General features: G+C 45.2%; 1 protein-coding gene across 1 annotated transcript; it reads left to right on the plus strand.

Annotated features, from left to right (window-relative positions):
- Positions 1-25: 25 nt before the first annotated feature.
- On the plus strand, positions 26-12,982 carry LOC307198492 (barrier-to-autointegration factor-like; the record flags this gene model as incomplete). Its single annotated transcript, XM_079945462.1, has 2 exons — positions 26-120; positions 12,688-12,982. The coding sequence occupies 2 exons, from the start codon at positions 26-28 to the stop codon at positions 12,980-12,982; spliced, it is 390 nt and encodes a 129-aa protein (XP_079801588.1).
- Between the last annotated feature and the right edge of the window lie 9,033 nt (positions 12,983-22,015).

Consider the following 22,015-nt stretch of genomic DNA (forward strand, 5'->3'; position numbering starts at 1 on the left):
CCCTAGGGGGCGAGTGGCCCGGCAAATGCCCCATCCCGGGCATTTGGTCACCCAGAAAGCCCCTGCGGCCGCCAGTGGTAGGGGCAGAAACCCTGCCCGCAGACGGGTGACCTCGGGCCGGTAGCTGATATCGCCCGTGGACTCCGGAGAAGAAGGCCCGGATCGGAGCGAGCGGCCAGCGCGGATCAGCACTTGCTGGCACTGTTATTTACCCCCTTTAATAGATCTGTAATTTATTCACCCAGTACCTCGCGTACGAGAACTTCTTTTCTCACTATAGCCCAAACCAGAAAACAGGTTTTGGTCCCTCAAAACCAACCCAAATAGCTCTTCCTTTGGCATTAATTTATCCCCTTCATATCAGCCCAGTCTGGCTAAGCTCCTTCACCCAGGGCCTCCCTCATTCCCGATCCTTGAGAGACCGGTGATTGGGGTCTCAACTTTTTGATGACAACCAAGGCAATGTGGATAAAGAAGAGAATGGAAGAAAAGAATACACATCTCTACATAGGTGCACCTCTAAGTGACCGTCTCAAGGGAGAATATAATTTTGCCCCCAAATGACCAAGAAATTGTGATTCGTATCCCACTTTCTATCTCCCTATCTCCTGTCCCTGCATTTTTCTCCAGTTTTCTCCACTTTATTCACTGTCCGTCTCCCCGTCCAGAAAAGAATGTTTTGTGCACTGTGGTATCCCAGATGCCTGGGACATAGCAAGTACTCAATACGTATTTGTTGAATGAATGTATGATTCAAGTGTGACTATGATTCCGCTCCCTTCCACCCCCCCCCCCAGCATTTCATACACTTAAATGTTTCCCCCCAGTGAATTTCTTGCTGGACCAAAGCAGTGAGCAGACAAGAGGGAAGGAGCTACTTCACCAGGAATCAATCCCAGCCCCTGGGTCACCCCCAGATTCTGAAGAGGTGTTGTTATTCACACAGATTCTCACAAATGCTAATGAACAGTTCTCAGATGCAAAGGAATCCTTCTCTCCAGCTCTCTAGAGACTTGGGGGAGGGCAGAAAGGACTGCTCTGGCAAAGGAAGGGGTGGCAGGGAGTGATAAAGGTGCCTATCGGGTTCCACACTGGCCAACCTTATCTTCATCACTAGGTTCAAAACCAACCAGGGAATTAAAAAGAATAAGAGTAAAAAGAATACCTCGCACGATGGATAAATTAAATGTTGTACACCCAATACAATAAAATACTGTTTGGCAATGAAGAATGGATGAGGCTTGAAAACACTGTGCTGAGTAAAAGAAGCCAGACAGAAAAGATCTTATAGTGTATGATTCCAATTATATGAAATGTCCAGAACAGGAAAATCAACCTATAGAGATGTGAGATAGATTAAGGACTGGACGGTTAAGGGTTTGGGAGTGACTGCTAGTAAGTACAGGATTTCTTTTGGGGGTGATGAAAATATCCTAAATCTGATTCTGGTGATGGTTGCACAACTCGGCGTATATACTAAAAACTATTGAACTGTGCACTTTAAATGGGTAAATTACGTGGTATGTGTCAGATCTCAATACAATTAATTTGTTTTGTTTTGCTTTTTTATAAATTATTAATTTATTTAATTTTGGCTGCATTGGGTCTTCATTGTTGTGCGCGGGCTTTCTCTAGTTGTGGCCAGTGGGGGCTACTCTTCATTGCGGTGCGCAGGGTTCTCATTGCGGTGGCTTCTCTTGTTGCGGAGCACAGGCTGTAGGCGCACGGGCTTCAGTACTTGTGGCACGCGGGCTCAGCAGTTGTGGCACGCAGGCCCTGGAGCTCAGGTTCAGTAGTTGTGGTGCACGGGCTTAGTTGCTCTGTGACATATGGGATCTTCCCGGACCAGGGCTCAAACCCATGTCCCCTGCATTGGCAGGCGGATTCTTAACCACTGCGCCACCAGGGAAGTCGCCAACTAATTCTTTTTAAAAGATGAGAATGAGTGAGGAAGACCAGAGTGGAAGCTGTTCATACTCTAGATGAGAGTTGGAGATGGACTGGGGGTGGGGTTGGGGGTGGAGATGGAGCAAACGGGTTAGTATGTAGGCAGGTCAAATTGCTGAGAGCCTGGAACTGAGTGGGAGGGAAGAGAGAAGAATCAAGCATCGCTCTCAGATTTCTGGATTGAGCAACTGGGTGAATGATGGTGCCAGTTACTAACATGGGGGAGAAGTCTGGGGGCGGCACAGGTTTGGAAGTAAAATTAAGAGTAAGTTTCTTTTGGCTTCATTTTGGGGAGTTTGTTGTTTTTATTTGTATTTTTGCTTTTTTTGGACTGTATTACATTTGAGATGCCTGTTAGACATTATCCATACAGAGGTGGTAAGGAGTTAGTTCAACAGGAGTCTGGGCTAGAGGTAAAGATGTGTGGAGATGGTATGAGAGCCTGGAGGCCACCTAGGGAGGTGGGGATAGAGCAGATTTGGGCCATAGTCAGAGGCTGATACAAAGAGGGACCAGCAAAGCAGACTGTCTCAAGTATAGGCCCCTTACCCATCCACCCAGTCACTCCATCCTGGGACCTGGTTTACTTTTTCATAGTACTTACCAGCATTTTCTTTCTCTTTCATTTAGTTTCTTTTCTTTTTCTTTCTTTCTCTTTCTCCCTCTCTCTCTTTCTTTCTTTCTCTCTCTCAGTGCAGCTTGTGGGATCTCAGTTCCCGGACTAGGGATCAAACCTCGGCCCTCGGCAGTGAAAGTCCCCGGTCCTAACCACTGGACCACATTTTGAATAACTGTTTACAAAGCATAGTATGCAGAGTTCTACAAGGGACTTTCAACCTAGATCCTACTCCTACGATTGCATTCTCTTACGCTGATGAAATTAAGGTTGGTAATCAGTCGAGTTTAAGTAGAGAGACAATCTGGTTTGGCCCAACCTAATCATATTGGTGTTTTATAGCAGAGTTTTCTCTGGTGGCAGAAGAGGAAGGCAGAGATGTGACAGATGAGAGGAGGTTCTCTGGTATTGGGATGTAGGGAGCCACGTGGAAGGATCTGAGAGTAACCCCTACAGGCTAAGGGGGCATTCCCAGCCACCAGCCTGAAAACGGGGGCCTCGAAACTAAATTCTGCCAGTCTGAATGAGGTAGCCCTTCCCTGGAGCTGTCAGAGAGCCCACCCCTTGGCTTTGGCCTGGTGAAGCCCAAGAGGAGAGCCCATTGGAGCTGGCCTGGTCTTCTGATCTACAAAACTATGAGATCATACATGGGTGCTGTTTTCCACCTCTAAGTTTGTGATAACTTATTACACAGCAATAAAAAATGAACATGCATAACTAATGTGTCCCCTCCTACAAGCATCTTGATGAGAGAAACTGTCTTTCTCACAGTTCTGTCCTCAGCACCTAGCACAGTGCCTGGCACATAGCAGATGCTCAGTAAAGGTTGAATGAACGCTTTCACCTCAGCTGATGCTAACTGCTTGCTAGGAGCTAGGGGCTGTCTGGGATATAAAGGTAGAAAAGAGTGCCTGCGTGCTTTAAAGGCTTCTCAGATGGATTTTCATAGGGATTCAATAACAGCACTTATTTTCTCTTTTCCTGCCTTGCCCATCTTTCAAGGAGGAGTGGATGACAGGTGGAGAAGTTATTCCTAGGCCACCATGGCTACTAGAAAAGCAAGATCAGGAATCCCCTGGTGGTCCAGTGGTTGTGACTCCGCGCTTTCACTGCCGAAGGCCCAGGGTTCAATCCCTGGTGGGGGAACTAGGATCCCCCAAGCCAGGTGACCAGAAAAAAGGGCAAGACCAGTGCACTTTGAGGCCTACCAAGAAGGCCCAGACTCAATTATTCCAGAGGGTTCTGCTAGCCTGTTTTCTTCTTCCCCTGGTGGAATTATAAAACCCATTTGCGGGCTTCCCTGGTGGCGCAGTGGTTAAGAATCCGCCTGCCAATGCACGGGGACATGGGTTCGAGCCCTGGTCCGGGAAGATCCCACATGCCCCGGAGCAAATAAGCCCGCGCAACACAACTACAGAGCCTGCGCTCTAGAGCCCGCGAGCCACAACTACTGAAGCCTGCGCGCCTAGAGCCCATGCTTTGCAACAAGAGAAGCCACCGCAATGAGAAGCCTGCGCACCGCAACGAAGAGTAGTCCCCACTCGACGCAACTAAAGAAAGCCCGTGTGCAGCAACAAAGACCCAATGCTGCCAAAATTAATTAATTAATTTTAAAAAAAAACAACCATTTGCACACAGAAGGGGTACTTGGGGAAGAACTCTGCAGAAGTGTATCAGCTGCGTAATGCCTACTTCCTGGGAGGTTTAATGCCAAGATGCCTCAAAGGATCTGTTAGAGAACTCCAAAGGGCAAGAGGATTTAGGGCACTATTTCTTTTTTATATAAATTTATTTATTTATTTGTTTATTTTTGGCTGCATTGGGTCTTTGTTGCTTTGCGCAGGCTTCTCATTGTGGTGGCTTCTCTTGTTGCAGAGCATGGGTTCTAGACACGCGGACTTCAGTAGTTGTGGCTCACAGGCCCTAGAGCACAGGCTCAGTAGTTGTGGTGCATGGGCCTAGTTGCTCCGTGGCATGTGGGATACTCCCGCACCAGGGCTCGAACCCGTGTCCCCTGCATTGGCAGGCAGACTCTCAACCACTGCACCACCAGGGAAGCCCCTAGGGCACTATTTCTGATCACTGCTAATTTTTAGAAATTTCACAACCCCTGCCCTGGTTCCAAAACCAGTGACCGGAGGAAGAGACAGAAAACTGGGGAGACAAGAACCGCTGGACCATCTGCCTTGTCATTAGGTAGAGCCAAGTAGGGAGGGGCGCCACCCTATCATTACTCTCTGAGCAAAACATATTTTGCTGCTCCCAGGGCCCATGCCATGACTCGGCATAAACAGCCGGTTCGTTTTTCTTCTTGAGACCCAAAATATTTATCTACCTGGAAGCTATGTTTTGGTCAGGGTCTAAAATAACTTAATGGAAATAGGAATCAGAGGCACTTTTTTTCCAGTATAACTAAGTTATAATCCATACCTGGAAAGACAACCTAACCCCCAAACCACAAGGTTAGTGAGAATGCGGGCTTAGAGATAAGGCATTTGGCCAAGGTCATGCCGCTGTAAACAGTTTGGGAGGGTAAGAGGCTTTAGGATGCAAACCAGATGATCTGGGTTCCATAGAGGGGTCCTGCAAACTCGAACTTGGGAAATTGACTTAACCTCTTTGAACTCAACATTCTTATCAGGGAAATGGGGAGGGCAGTTTCTACCTAAAGTGGCTGTTAAGGAACTACTTTCCCATCCAGAAATTGTGAGATGGTTCTTGTAAGAGAGAGAATGAGATGAGACCCCAGGCCTTCCCCATTCCTGACCCACCATTGTTTCACTCAAAACGATTCCTAGGGCTTCCCTGGTGGCACAGTGGTTGAGAGTCCGCCTGCCGATGCAGGCGACACGGGTTCGTGTCCCGATCCGGGAAGATCCCACATGCCCGGAGCGGCTGGGCCCGTGAGCCATGGCCGCTGAGCCTGCGCGTCCGGAGCCTGTGCTCCACAATGGGAGAGGCCACAATAGTGAGAAGCCCGCGTACCGCAAAAAAAAACGATTCCTAGGCTGAGCACCCACTATGTGCCATGGACAGGGACGGGGCTGCCTGAGGTTAAACAAATGGCAAAAATGACCACAGGGGTGGCTAATTAGGTCAAGTGGCCAACATTCTTCTGGGCTGTGAGCCGGCAAAACCTTAATGTCCTTAAAGCAAGGTTTTTTCTAGAATGACTGCTCATGGTTAGCCAGGTGTGCTGTAGATACTGGGGTCTTGTATACTTTTTTAAAAAACAGCTCAGGGACTTCCCTGGTAGCTCAGTGGTTAAGAATCCGCCTGCCAATGCAGGGGACACGGGTTCGAGCTCTGGTCCGAGAAGATCCTACATGCCGCAGAGCAACTAAGCCCATGTGCCACAACTACTGAGCCCGCGTGCCACAAATACTGAAACCCAAGCGCCTAGAGCCCGTGCTCCACAACAAAGAGAAGCCACTGCAGTGAGAAGCCCGCGCACCACAACAAAGAGTAGCCCCAGCTCGCTGCAACTAGAGAAAGCCCACGTGCAGCAATGAAGACCCAACACAGCCAAAAATAAATAAACACATAAATTTAAAGGGCAATGAACTCTATATTTGGCTAATATCAGGCTAGAAGTTTGTCACATAGTGCACATTCTTGACAGAATTTTCTTAGCACGAATTGTAAACCAAATAATAAGCACTCCTCAAAGAGCCAGGTAACATGCTTTATGTTGAGTATCTGAATCCCCACAACCAGGTAAGAACAGTAGTAATTTCTCGTGTTTACTGAGCGCTTCCTTGTGGCGGGCACGGGGCCAAGGGTGTACAGCAACTCATTTGTTTAATCCTCTCAACTGCCCTGTGATCTAAAACTGTCATGCACCCCTCTTTACAGGGGAGGATACCAAGGCACAAAGAGGGCAGGTGCGCAAAGTCTCAGAGGTAATAAAAACAAGGGAAGGGTTTCTTAATATAGGTTAAGCACAGACTTAGCAGATGAGTGACCCAGCTATGTACCCAACAGAATGGAAAACAGGTTCTCAAAAGCTTGTACACAAATGTTCATAACAGCACAAAGCACAATAGGTAAAAGGTGGAAACAACCCAGATGTCTATGGACAGATGAATAGGTTAACCAAAGGTGGTATATCCTACAATGGAATATTACACAGCCACTAAAGAGGAAGCGCTGATACCTGCTACGAAACGAATAAACCTTGAAAACATTAACACTGAGTTAAAGAAGCCAGCCACAAAAGGCCACATGTTGTATGATTCCATTCATACGAAATATGCAGAATGGTCAAACTCAGACACAGAAGACAGATTAGTGGTTGCCAGGGGCTGGTTATGGGGGTAGAGAGAGTGGCTACTTAATGGATACAGGGTTTTGGGGAGTGGGGTAATGAAAACATTCCAGAAATAGTGGTGATGATTGCATAACATGGTGAATGGATGACATGTCATCAATGGTAAATTTTATTTTATGTACTTTACTATAATAAAAAGAATAACAAGGTAAAGATTTGAGCCAGAGTATCCTCTCATCCCATAGCATATGCCTCTAACCACTATGCCATGCTTTACATTCTGTTAGAAGGTATTATTGTTCTCATTTTACAGATGGGGAAACTGAGGCATGGCGAGGAGATGGTGAAAATGGGATTCACACTGAGCTCTGCCTGTCTCAGAAGTCGAGCCTAAGAGCTGCCTCCCAAGGACAGGGAGCTCCTGGCTTTGGATGGGTTCGGCACCACTGCCATTTAGGGCTCTCCTGTGCACTGTAGGATGTTCAGCTGCATCCCTGGTCTACCCACTGGATTCCTATAGCAACTGCGACAAACAAAAATGCTTCCAGAACTGGCACTGGGTTGTTCAATGACTCAACTTACTTTTCTATTAATAAGCCTAAAAATAAACTGCTGACTTGGAAAATTATTTTCAAAGACATTTGAAAATGAGGGTGGAGAATATCTATGTGTTAAAAGTAAAATTCATTTAACCTCACACTTAGTCATTCATTCATTCTTTCAACAAATATTGGCCAAACACCTTTCCTGGCCCGCATACTCAAGGTCTGGATGGAGGCAGAAAAAAAGAAATCTTGCTTTAAGGCAGTAATCTGGGTCCCCTGGCTGATGAGGCTGGCTCATCCTTCCAGCTGGAAATGCCCTTTCTCAGAACCCCGCTCTCCCATCTCTTAGGACTCTTAGACACAGAGCATAGCTAAGCTACGGGGCTCTACGGCCGGTCAGGAAGTAGTTCTTTCCTTCCATAGCCCTTGCTCAGGAAATATTTTTGATTGAATCAACGAATACACGTGCTGGCCATAGGCAGATTTCTTGCACCACTGTTAGGAGTGCAGTAACTGTTGCAAGCAGCAACTGGATTTCATCTGCCAGATGGGAACTCAGGGAATTTAAATTAATTAAAATAATGGCATTTGATATCAAGGTTGATAGGGAAAGAGTCTCAGGTTCTGAGGGCAACAAACCAGCTTGAGAACACCAAGGTCCCTTTCGTGTTAAAGAAAATTACACACAAAAAAGGGACAACGTTTATTAAGCATTTACTACATGCCAGGCACCCTGGTGAGTGTTCTACCTCTATTTTTTCTTTAAATAGTCCAGAACCTCCAAAGACTTAATACAGAAAGATATCCTATATTAATAACTACCATATTTCTTTAGAAAGTAGTTTTTATTCACAAATAATCTCTGCTCCTCCCTGGCATGTCTACGAAAGTAAAGCAGAAAGGGAATTCTTTTTTTTTAATAAATTTATTATTTATTTATTTTTGGCTGCGTTGGGTCTTTGTTGCTGCATGCGGGCTTTCTCTAGTTGCGGTGAGTGGGGGCTACTCTTTGTTGCAGTGCAGGGCTTCTCACTGCGGTGGCTTCTCTTGTTGCAGAGCACGGCTCTAGGCACGTGGGCTTCAGTAGTTGTGGCACACGGGCTCAGCAGTTGTGGCTTGCGGGCTCTAGAGCACAGGCTCAGTAGTTCTGGCGCACGGGCTTAGTTGCTCTGTGGCATGTGAGATCTTCCCGGACCAGGGCTCGAATTGTGTCCCCTGCATTGGCAGGCGGATTCTTAACCATACGCCACCAGGGAAGCCCCTGGGAATTCTTGTCTATACTTCAAGTATCTACATTTTGAGAGAGCCTTTTGAATTTCTTTAAACATCAACAATAGTATTTTTAAGTGGCAAAGAACCATGTGCTTCAGGATTTGGTGTTACTGAGATATTTTTTCTCACAATAAGAAAAATCAAGGCCTAGAGAAAAAGTGACCTTTTACCCGAGTCCTAATTTAACCACTTTGTACTTGTTTTTTATTTATTATTATTCAGAGGTTAATTCTGCTATTGACTTGAAGTAACTTCCCAAGAAAATGAGTGCAAGAGGGCAGTGGTAAAATACAGTTAAGACAGAATTAAATTCTTAGATACCCTAAGAGTAGAAATTCAAAAGAAGATGGCAGAGAAAACAAATCTTCAATTAATAAATCTACATGATTGCTATAGCCCTGCTTCAAATGTTGCATTTAATTAACTGGGCCAAATTTAAATTGAACTGCCCTGATTCTCTAGGAGAATGACTGTCATTCCGGAGTCGTGTTTTTTTTTTTTTTTTTTTTAATCAAACGGATGCCACAAACATATCTGGAACACCTACTAAGTTGGTCATTACCCTAAACATAGGAGCCATTTATGTTAGATCATTTCTATTGTTACTTATCGACTCTGATTTGCTTTATCAATTGAAAAACAAATATGTTTGTATCTCTATTACATTCAAGGCATGGAAGAGGGTGGAAAGTGGTTTGGGCTTTTTCGGTTTCACTTGAACTTATGATGTTACCTGGCTTGTTTTATTTTGCCTTCATGTAACAACTTGACTTTTGTGCGTTTAGCCACAATACTGTGCACAAGAAAATTAACAGTGGTTTCCTTGGAGGAAGTGGGGGGATTCTGTGTCTACTTTTGACTTTACTTTTCCACAGGAATTAGTAAACTATGGTCCGTGGACCAAATATGGAAGCACTTGTTTGTAAACATAACTTTTATTGCAGGGGGTAAAGTAGAGGAGGGATAAATTGGGAGATTGGGATGGACATATACATACTACTGTATATAAAATAGATAACTAGTAAAGACCTACCGTATAGCACAGGGAACTCTACTCAATACTCTGTAATGGCCTATTAGGGAAAAGAATCTAAAAAAGAGTGGATATATGTATATGTGTAAGTGATTCACTTTGCTGTCACCTGAAACTAACACAACATTGTAGATCAACTGTATGCCAATAATTTTTTTTAAATTTTGCATATTAAAAAAAATAAGTTTTATTGGAACACAGCATTCATTCATGTATGTATTGTCTATGGCTGCTTTCACCCTATAAAGGCAGAATTAGAAGCTGCAATAAAGACCAGAGGTCATATGGCCTGCAAAGCCAAAAGTACTTACTATCCGGCCCTTAATGGAAAGTGTGTCAATTCCTGCTGTACTGTTTGAATTTTTTTTGAATCATGTGCATATAATACTGTAATAATAACATTTGGAGGAAATACACATCAAAACTATATAGCATTCGAGCAGAGCTACAGGGAACCTCTGAGATGAGAAGGCTGAGACCCCAGGGCTCAGGAGCGGGTCGGTGGTAGGGAGTCCAGGTGGCCCTTATCTGAGACTTCCACCCTTGTACCATTTTTCTTGGTTGTTTCATCTGGTACGATGGGTTCCCAGGTTCAGCCAGAGCTGGTGCCATGGAACACCTCCTCTTGTCCCCTTTCTCCCCCAGGGTCACCAGAACTTCTCTAGCACGTTCTGATCCACATTATACAAGTCACCCCAAAGCAGTTTCTCTGCGCATGTCCCAGGACCTTCAGCATCTCCATCCCAGGAAAGGCTTGTTAAACATCCTGCCTGGGACTTCCCTGACAGTCCAGTGGTTAAGACTCTCCACTTCTACTGCAGGGGGCGCGGGTTCAATCCCTGGTTGGGGACGTAAGGTCCCTCATGCCTCTCAGTGCGGCCAAAAATACATCCTGTACCAGGAAGACTCTTTCAAGTAGGTTTAGGGTGAGACTGGGGCTGGGCATTTTTCCGTGCCCCACCGGCAGTGCTGACTCACACCCTTGGCAGCCTGTTGTGCTTTGCTGGTGTCCAGCATCCCCACCCTCACCCCACGGTGGACAAAGCCCAGTCTTACAGTTACAACAGCTCTGATGTGGTGGGCACTCACGTGCCAGGCTCCTGAGTGCCAGGCTCCGTCCTGAGTGCTTCTCATGCATTCATTTACATGTCCTGACAACCCCAGGAGCGGAGCCATGCTTGTAGTTGTCCAGTGTGTGTATCGTACAAAGCGTGGGGCAGCAGATCAGTGTCGGGAAGGGGCAGGGAGAAGGAGGAGTCAACTACGGGGCTGGGGGGATGTGGAAGAATTTTTAAGGTGTTCATTTTGATAGTGGGGGAGGGGGATACATGACCCTATGCATCTGCAAAACTGATAGAACCTCACCAAGAGTGAACTTTATTGGGGCTTCCCTGGTGGTGCAGTGGTTAAGAATCTGCCTGCCAATGCAGGGGACACAGGTTCGAGGCCTGGTCCGGGAAGATACCACATGCTGCGGAGCAGCTAAGCCCTATGCGCCACAACTACTGAGCCTGTGAGCCACAACTACTGAGCCCATGTGCTACAACTACTGAAGCCTGCACGCCTAGAGTCCGTGCTCTGCAACAAGAGAAGCCCACACACTGCAACGAATCGCTGCAACTAGAGAAAGCCCGCGCGCAGCAACAAAGACCCAAAGCAGCCAAAAATAAATAAAATCAATTTATAAAAAAAGAAAAAAGAGTGAACTTTATTGTACACAAATTTTTTAAAAAATCAAGAGGGATATTGGGGGATCCTAGGACGGAATGCAGACAGTAACAAGTGAATCTATATCGCAAGTGTTCGACATAACCTCATTGAAGGGGGTGGGAGAAAACAGGAGCTGACACATGACTTTGGAAAATGGTATTTTTAATGGAAAATATAAAGCTAAAATCAAAGCACTGGGGACTTCCCTGGTGGCACAGTGGTTAAGAATCCGCCTGCCAATGCAGGGGACACGGGTTTGAGCCCTAGTCCGGGAAGATCCCACATGCTGTGAAGCAGCTAAGCCCGTGCACCACAACTACTGAGCCCACGTGCCTCAACTAACTGAGCCCACATGCCACAACTACTGGAGCCTGTGCACCTAGAGCCCATGCTCCGCAATGAAGAGTAACCCCCGCTCGCCACAACTAGAGAAAGTTCGCACACAGCAACAAAGACCCAATGCAGCCAAAACTAATAAATAAATAAATAAATAAATAAATAAATTAAAGCACTCTACGTTAAAAAAAACAAAACAAAACACTGGGCTGAAATCCAGGCTAAGAACCCCTGGCCAAATTTGCTTCTGGCAACAAAGGCTCCCCTGCCCTGGGATGAGACGGGTGTCTGTCAAGAGAGGCACTTCTTAATTCGAGCAAAGGGTCTGTGTAGGCTAGTCCTGGCCCTGCCTGTGATTGGGAGCTATTACCCCATTTTACAGATGAGGAGGCCAAGACAGGAGGTTAACTGGCCCAAAAACTAGTCCAATAAAGTGTCATTTCACCGCTGGAAACAACTCAAAATGTCCATCAACTGATGAATGGATAAATAAAAGTGGCATATCCTACCATGGAATATTATTCAGGCATTAAAAGGAATTACACACTGACACACGCTATCTTAATGAACCTTGAAAACAATATGTTGAGTGAAAGAAGCCAGACACAAAAGGCCACATATTGTCTGATTCCATTTATACGAAATGTCCAGAATAGGTCACTCCATAGAGACAGAAAGCAGATTAGTGGTTGCCAGCAGCTGTGGGGACAGGGAACAGGGACTGTTAGTGGGTATGGGATTTGGGGGGAGAAATGAAAATGTCCAAAATTGGCCATGGTGGTGGCTGCACAACTCTCTAAATACACTACAAACACCTGAATTAATTATACACCTAGGAGAGTTGTATAGTATGTGAATTCTATCTCACTAAAGCTGTTGTTACTTCAGCAAAACAAAACAAGACACTCATGGGTTGAGGGATCGGCGGGAGAAGCCGTTACGGGAACCGGAGCTACAGGATTCCCCGATTAAGCCTGATCAAGACGACAACCTCCCAAAAGCACAGAGACTTCATGGCAGAGCCCGTGGGGGAAAAGCCAGCCGGAAGCCTGGCCGGGATTGGCGAAGTCCTGGGCAAGAAGCTGGAGGAAAGGGACTTTGACAAGGCCTATGTGGTCCTTGGTCAGTTTCTGGTGCTAAAGAAAGATGAAGATCTTTTCCGGGAATGGCCGAAGGACACGTGCGGCGCCAACGCCAAGCAGTCGCGGGATTGCTTCGGTTGCCTTCGAGAGTGGTGCGACGTGTTCTTGTGATGCTCTCTGGGGAGCCCCCGACCCCGAGCCCCAGCACTAAGTCTCCAGAGTTTGCAGCCAAGTGAGGACTCCTCCCCCATCCTCTACAAAGGAAAAGATTGCTGTTGTCATGCGCAGCTCCCATGTACTCCAGGGTCTTTGGGGAGTTCTCTCCCGTCACCTTTCAACGTTTTTGGAATTCTTTCCCTTGCATGCATCTCCCTTCGCCTTTCCCTGCCAGTTTTGTGACAGCAGTTACCAGCTTTTCTGAGTGATTCCTGGCCCTGTCCTCACCCGCCCCCTGCTCCCACCTCGGGTCTGTTTTACGCCATTTGGTCCTCTTTCTGGCAGAAGAGTCACTGTCCTTGTAATGTTTTTTTAAATCAATAAAGTCAGTGGCCTTCCAAAAAAAAAAACTAAAACAGATTCCCACTCTGGCAGCCTCAGCACCGCTCCATAGGAGGTCTTAAGAGTCACACCAGGTTGCCCTCGCCCAGGCAGGCCTGTCAATATTTCAAAACCCACATCCAAGAAATTCCTCAATTAATACTCTGCCACTGAACTAATACAAATAGCCATTGTTTTGCCTGATCCACTCCATGCCAGCTACTTTCCTTATTTTAACTCCACTTTTTACACCAGCCGGGTAAGGATGTATCCCACGCTCCCATATTTTCTGAGCGGGTTGTGTTCCTGAAGACTTGGCGACATTTAAAGCTAATCATTCAGTGGCTTCCCTGGTGGCACAGTGGTTAAGAATCCGCTTGCCAGTGCAGGGGACACAGGTCCGAGCCCTGGCCCGGGAAGATCCCACATGCCGCAGAGTAGCTAAGCGCATGCGCCACAACTACTGAGCCTGCGCTCTAGAGCCCGCGAGCCACAACTACTGAACCTGTGTGCCACAACTACTGAAGCCCACAAGCCTAGAGCCCGTGCAACAAGAGAAGCCATTGCAGTGAGAAGCCTGCGCACCGCAACAAAGCGTAGCCCCCTCTCGCCGTAACTAGAGAAAGCCCTCACGTAGCAACAGGAGCCCAACACAGCAATCAATCAATCAATAAATTTAAATTAAAAAAAATAAGGCTAATCATTCAAGACTACCCTTGATAATGGAGGATGGGTATTTCTGTTTACCTACTCACATGGGGTTGTCCTAGTTGTCTAGACACATATGGGTGCTTCAGGCCTCTTGGTCCTTTGTGCTTGGAGATTTTTGGAGCCTTAAATTAATATGGGGGGGGGGTGTCTAAGGAATTTGTATTATTTCACATTCAGACAAAAACTGGGACTTGACTCCTATTTTTATGGCATTGATTCAAATTTGCACTGAAAATGAAACCCTAGATGGTGATCTTCTTATGGAGAGGTTGGCAGCTTGTCCAAAGTCACACAGCAAATAAGTGACAGGATTCTAAGTCTGTCTACACTCTGAAGCTGGGGCTCTACTGCCCTCCAATTATCCTGGTTGTTTAAAAATCCCACCCGTGCAGGGGACATGGGTTTGTGCCCCGGTCCGGGAAGATCCCACATGCCGCGGAGCGGCTGGACCCGTGAGCCATGGCCGCTGAGCCTGAGCGTCCAGAGCCTGTGCTCCGCAACGGGAGAGGCCACAACAGTGAGAGGCCTACGTATCGCAAAAAAAAAAAAGAAAGAAAAAAAAAGAAAAAATCCCACCCTCTGAGTTTAAAGTGGATAGCACTGATGGGATCCAGTTGGGCAAGGAAAGTGTTGCAATAGCTACACTCAAAGGGACATGGTATTCCTTTTTCAAAGTATTTGGTCTAGGGTGGAATCATTAAAGCTTTAGATTCATTAAAAACTTAAGTTTCTAAAACCTATAACAGTCTGGATTTGAATAAAAGCTTTTGGCTTCCACGGAATTGTTTGCTCTTGTTGGTTTTTCCTTTGAGCATCTGTGTGTGATGGGGCAGGACCCAGCCAGACTATGTGAGCTCCATGCCCTCACCTCCCTGAATCTGCTCCTGCAGGTACTGAAAGTGGAGAATCATGCCTACCTGTCCACCTCACTGAGCTATAGTCAAGTTCAAAAGGGATAAAGCAGGGGTTGGCAAACTATAGCCCGTGGGCCACATTTGTCTGGTCTACTTCCTGTTTTTGCATAGCCCAAGAACTAAGAATGTTTTTTACATTTTTTTCAATGGTTGGAAAAAAAAATCAGTGAATAGTATTTCATGGCATGTGAAAATTATGAAGGTTCACACTTCAGTATCCATTAATAAGGTTTATTGGAATACAGACACACCCATTCATTTATTGTCTGTGGCTCTTATAATGGCAGAATGAAGTAGTTGGGACAGACTGCTAGCCCCAGGGGATAAAGGATGCTCTAGGTAGAATAGCACTTGTCAGGACTTCCCTGGTGGGGCAGTGGTTAAGAATCCACCCACCAATGCAGGGGAATCGGGTTAAAGCCCTGGTCCGGGAAGATCCCACATGCTGCGGAGCAACTAAGTCCATGCACCACAACTACTGAGCCTACACTCTAGAGCCTGCGAGCCACAACTACTGAGCCCGTGTGCTGCAACTACTGAAACCCATGCGCCTGGAGCCTGTGCTCTGCAGCAAGAGAAGCCACAGCAATGAGAAGCCTGTGCACCACGAGGAAGAGTGGCCCTCGCTCTCTGCCACTAGAGAAAGTCTGCGCACAGCAACAAAGACCCAACGCAGCCAAAAAAATAAAAATAAAAAATAACACTTGTCATATAAATATCAGCTACTATTTATTCTTCTTTATTAACCATTTTCCTAACACACCAATCTTTTATTTTTTTTAACATCTTTATTGGAGTATAATTGCTTTACAATGGTGTGTTAGTTTCTGCTTTATAACCGATCTTTTTTTTTTAACCTGTATTTTAAATTAGTTTTATTTGTAAGCATGCATTTTCTTCTAGAAGATATTTTTTAAAATATCTATTGTTGGGAGTCCCCTGGCAGTCCAGTGGTTAGGACTCTGTACTTTCACTGTCGAGGATGCGGGTTCAATTCCTGGTTGGGGAACTAAGATCTCACAAGCTGAGCAGTGTGGCCAAATTAAAAAAATAAAAAATCTATTTTTGTTAACCTAACAAAGGACAAATATGACATAGACAAAGGTTGGAGATCTTTCATGTGGAAAAGAATACTTTTTGATAAAAACAAAGTAAGCTTGTAATCATTAATTTGGTCATAAAACCAGATAACAAATAGTGAACAAACAGAAGATGCTCAACCTAGTTGTTAACAAAGAAATCCAACTTTAAAACAAGATACTTTTCACCCAGCAAATAGGCCGTAGTTAAAAATTAAAAAGATGAATACCCAGTGATGGAGAAGATACAGGAAAATGGACTTATACTGCACGTGGGATGTTGCCCTGAAATATAAATTTTAAGTGTTTTACTCTTTTCAATTTGAAATTTCTTTAAATTTAAAAAATATATAGATTTGAAACAAAAAAAGACATAAAATATTTTCCATTATTTGTTCAACAAATATTTCCTGAGCAACTAATGAGTGCCAGGCCATGGGAAAGAATTTACATTTGATATGATTGGAACATGGAGGCCATTGAAGTGTTTTAAACAGGGAATAGCATGATCAGAATTACACTTTTAAAAATATCTCTGGCTGCTGGATGGAGATTGGCCCTGGAGCAGGGAGACCAGTTAACAGGCTTTGGCAATTATCATCAACAGAGATGATGAAGGTATATAAAGTAAGACATAAAAGTTACAGAAGGGTACCCTCTGCCCAGCATTGCCCTCGCCTCCCCATCACACCCTTTAGTATAAATTCTCTCCAACCTTTCATCACAATGCTTGGGACATTCTAGGCCAGCTGTAGGATAATACGAGCCACATATGCAATTTTAAAATTTCTATGAGTCACATTTCAAAAAGTTCAAAATCAGTTCCTCAAAAAGTTAAACAGTTACCATATGACCCAACCATTCGACTAGATATACATCCAAGAGAACTGGAAACGTAGGTCCACACAAAAACTTGTACAGGGACTTCCCTGCTGGTCCACTGGTTAAGACTCTGCGCTTCCACTGCAGGGGGCGCGGGTTCCAATCCCTGGTTGGGGAACTAAGACCCCACACGCCCCAAGTGCAGCCAAAAAATAAATTAAAAAAAAAAAAAGTCTGCCTCCTCCATCAGAATGGAATGTGTGCTCAGTAGGGTAGTAACTGCCCTTATCTCCTTCAAGTTAGAATCCACAGGAAAAGACTCAAATATCGACTAAAGGAACAAACCTATTCGTTTGTAGGTTTTGTAGGTTTCTCGGAGCCGGGATTTCAGTGGCAGCTGTGGGAACTAGCAGAGCTTTGTAGCCGCCCCACCTACTAAGGTGAAGCCCCGCACCTTTCTCCAATGTTCCAACCTCACGATCGGCACACAACCCTCTCCCTGTCTGTGGGGTTCCGAAGGTTGAATTCTCTGTGCAGGTAAAGCAAGGAAGGGCATCTAATGTATGGGGAAACACAAAAACCATGGAAAAGAAAGCCGAAGACGGTGTTTAAATGTGGGCCTGAACGTCAATTACAAAGGGATGGGAGTAAGGGCTGCGAGCTTCAGATGAAACCAAGGGAGGAAAGGGATCTTACAAGTTTATGGAGATAGAACAAATGCTCGGTATTTTCATGTTCACTTACATGACTTCAGCTCTGGACTGGTGTGATTCTGGATTTGAAGTTGTTTTTTGTTTGTTTGTTTTGTTTTTTTGAAGGGGGGAAATGTTATGACATTTCTAAATACAACAGTCAATTCAGCTGTATTCAATAAGGTAATCTTGTTCCTTCCTTGGAAGATAATAGGTAACAAAAGTGATTTAAGGGATTTTCAAGGGTAATTAGGACTGCACTTGGGCATCTGTGCCCATCTTGGAGCCTGGGGGAGGAGCCCTTTCAACCATTATTCTGGTTAGACTGATAAGCTCCCCTTTTGCTCTCCACCCTAACCCTAACCTCTGTCCCCCATACCCATCCTTCCACTAGCTGTTCAAAGACCCAACCCCATTTTGGTTGATTCAGTCAACTTCCAAAGGAACAACGCCAAAAGCAAGAGAATGAAACACAGGCTCAACTGCAAAGGAAAAGGTCAAAGGCTTATTTGCAAATCACACGCTCACATACCTAAAACCCCCCCGGAGAAGAAACCAACCAGCTATGGAAGGCAATTCAAGATTTCTATAAGTTGGCCCATGGCAAGGTCTACCTCCCTGAAATCAACAGCTTTCTTACAAACCGACAATCAAGTTGGAAAACATGATTCTAAAAAACATACCTTGTTTTTGTCTTGTGCCCCTCCAGGCATCCAGAAACCACCTGCAGCGTAAGCTGGTGCCAGGGGTGTTAGGGGTACGTTGCCTCAGGAATTGGGGGACATATGCCCCTTTGGTCCTCCAGCTATACTCAGGCTTCCGTTTCCTTTTCTGAGGCGGCCTTGACTTTGACGGCATGGCGAATCCCAAGAAAGTAAGTTCTCTGGGAGCATGAAGAGCGTCTTGTGCTTGGGAGGCCCAGCAGTGAAGGGAAAGAGATCTGGTCCTACCCTTCTCAGCCTCCAGCCTATTGAAGGCTCCCTCCCACCACCACCCCTTCCCCACCCCTAGCTCTTCCGAAGGCTGGGTATGGAATCCTTGCTCATTTGCATAGCTTAAAGGTTTACGCAAGGTGTGGTTCCAGGACAAAAGAAGGACTACTCTAAAGTAATTTTGAAGCCTCTACCTGGTATTGAAGTACATGCAAAACTCCCTCATATTTGGACTTTCATTCAAATATTCGCTATGACATTTTGCCAGCTAGACAGATATAGATAGGTAGATAAGAGGATAGAATCCATTTAATAATGGTCCAAATCAGTGTCTACCATTTAAACACTATGCATTTCACAAATGAACTTATCTACTAAACAGAAACAGACTCACAGACATAGAGAAGAGACCTTTGGTTGCCAAGGGGGAGGGGGGTGAGACAGGGATGGACTGGGAGTATGGGATTAGCAGATGCAAACTATTATATATATTGATAGAATGGATAAACAACAAGGTCCTACTGTATAGCACAGGGAATAGCACAGGGAATTCAATAGCCTGTGCTAAACCATAATGGAAAATAGTATGAAAAAGAGTGTATATATATGTATAACTGAGTCACTTTGCTGTACGGTAGAAATTAACACAACACTGTGCATCAACTATACTTAAATAAAATAAATTTAAAAAACCCACAACACTGTGCATTTCATCTCACCCATTCTTTCCCTGAAGACTTAGCCCTTCGTGGGTCCCAGAGTTAGCTTCTGCTGGGTACCTTTGGGGCTACAGAATCAAGCCCACTTTAGATAATATCCCCATAACCTTAACACATTATTTCATTGTTTAATTACGTTACAGTACAGGTTCCTTCCATAGTTAAAGGAAACATAATTTTATATAACAGGGCTTCCCTGGTGATGCAGTGGTTAAGAATCTGTCTGCCAATGCAGGGGACATGGGTTCAAGCCCTGGTCTGGGAAGATCCCACATGCCATGGAGCAACTAAGCCCGTGCTCCACTATTACTGAGCCTGCACTCTAGAGCCCACGAGCCACAACTACTGAGCCTGTGTGCTGCAACTACTGAATCCTGTGTGCCTAGAGCCTGTGCTCCGCAACAAGAGAAGCCACCACAATGAGAAGCCCGCTCACTGCAACGAAGAGTAGCCCCTGTTCGCCGCAACTAGAGAAAGCCCATGCGCAGCAACAGACCCAACACAGCCAAAAATAAATAAATACATTTATTTTTTTTAAACAGAGTTTGCAACAATACTACAACTATAATTGTTGCAGGCAAAAATCATTTAAAAAGTAATAATTTTATATAACATGATTGCATGCCATACATACTGTACGATATTGACGCATACTTCACAAAGCTCCCGTTAACGAGTTCATGAATGTGAAATAATCAGGTAAATTTAAAAGCTTTATATTTTGCAGAAATCCTTACTAGGTTGTCATACAGGTGTTTGGGAACGGCCAAACTGTGTGTTTCTGTTTAAAGGCACCTTATTTAATATATACTGTTGTGTCATGTACGTTGAATGCAGGGCCAGCAGCGCTACAGTTTGTGCCTGATGGAGCTTTTCTAACACATGCGTTTTCTCCTTAAAGTACGTCACACCTTCTTGCACTTAGGAACATAGACAGCACCTCAGCACAACGCTTGGGGGCCGCTTTAAACAGTATAATCCACAAAAAGTGCAAATGCGCAAAAAACATGGCACTAAATAGACCACGAAAGGACACTGGTGCTCTGTATCAGAGCCGAAACAAAAGTCAGGGTGTTGGTCGCCTTGTTTGACTTCAGCTGGGAATGTGCTTGTCGGGAGACTCAGATATTTGTCAAAGACTTCGGAAGTACTGTGAGTGTACATTTAGGGGTTACAAACATATTTTAGTGAGTAAGTGAATTCACAAATACAGAATCCATGAATGATGAGGATAGGCTATTTTATAACTCAATGAAAAAGTCTTAAGAAAATAGAGTGTAGGCTCTTGCCATCAGAAAATTTGCTACCCACTACACTTTATTTTTAATTATTTAATTATTTATTTATTTTTGGTTGTGTTGGGTCTTTGTTGCTGTGCGGGCTTTCTCTAGTTGCGGCGAGCAGGGGATACTCTCTGTTGCAGTGCGTGGGCTTCTCATTGCAGTGGCTTCTCTTGTTGTGGAGCACGGGCTCTAGACGCGCAGGCTTCAGTACTTGTGGCACTTGGGCTCAGTAGTGGTGGCTTGCAGGCCCTAGAGCACAGGCTCAGTAGTTGTAGCGCAGAGGCTTAGTTGCTCTGCGGCATGTGGAATCTTCCCGGACCAGGGCTTGAACCCACGTCCCCTGCATTGGCAGGCGGATTCTTAACCACTGCGCCACCAGGGAAGTCCCAGGGAAGTCCCCCACTGCATTTTCATGACTACACTTAACTGGTTGCCAGCACTGTTCTTAAATCTCTCTGTGTCTCTCCTTTTCTCCCTCTGCTGAGTATACAGTCTCTCTCCATTCACACCACAGACAAATATTGAGTGCCTCCTGAATGCCAAGGCACCGCCCTATGAAATCAATGACAGAAATCTAGGAAATTAACAACAGGCTCTTTGTACAACTTCTCTACAAAATTGTAGTAGATTCTTTTCTTAAATAGAAAGAATATGGACACATGGTAAAAAATTAATATGCTAATAGTCTAGAAAGGCATTGAAAGAAAAGCAAAAGCTTCCCCTGTGATCCCGAGGTTCTTACACTGGTTACCTGAGCTGGCTTGATAGTAGGACTCCCTGACATGCCTCAATTTCTTCATATGGGACCCGTCATAGTATTTAATTCAGAGGCTTGATCCACGTTTGCCTGTACGTGAGAAGTCTGTCTTCTTTCCCTCAATAAACAGTTATTGAGCACCTGTTATAGCTCAGGTGCTGTTGCAGGTACTGGGGCTATAGCAGAGATCAAAAAAGACATATACACACACAAATCCCCCCCCTCGAGGAGCTTACACTCTAGAGCGAGCGGGGCAAAATGAAACAAGTCTTATCAAGTTATTAAGTCTATTAAAACATAACAGGTACTATGGAGAAAAAGAAAGGAAATTAGGGGACTAGGGGGTTTGTGGAGGGGGGGTAGAGCATTAGAGGGAGTGGCAGCTTTAACCAGAGCAGCTAGGAATGCTAGGAGGTGACTTCACAAAGGGAGTTAGCCAGGAGGCTTTGGGGAGAATAGCAAGTGCATAGGCCCTGAGGCAGGTCTGGGCAAGGTTTACTGGACAAAAACAGCACAAGGAGGCACAGTGGGTGAGTGGAGAGAGCTAGGAGAAGAGTACATGAGAGCCAAGAAGTAGGGAGTGGGTGTGCTGGCCGCCGGGGGTCAGGACCTTGGCTATTACTCTGGGTGACACGGGGTACCAACAAAGAACTTTTGAGCATGGAAGTGACATTGTCTGGGCCCCTTCAGACAGCATGAATGATTTCTGCTGAGTCCTTTCAGAGGTTTGCATGTGTAGAGAAACCAACACACAGGGC

Source organism: Stenella coeruleoalba, assembly GCF_951394435.1.
Source record: "Stenella coeruleoalba genome assembly, chromosome: 15".
Taxonomy (NCBI): domain Eukaryota; kingdom Metazoa; phylum Chordata; class Mammalia; order Artiodactyla; family Delphinidae; genus Stenella; species Stenella coeruleoalba.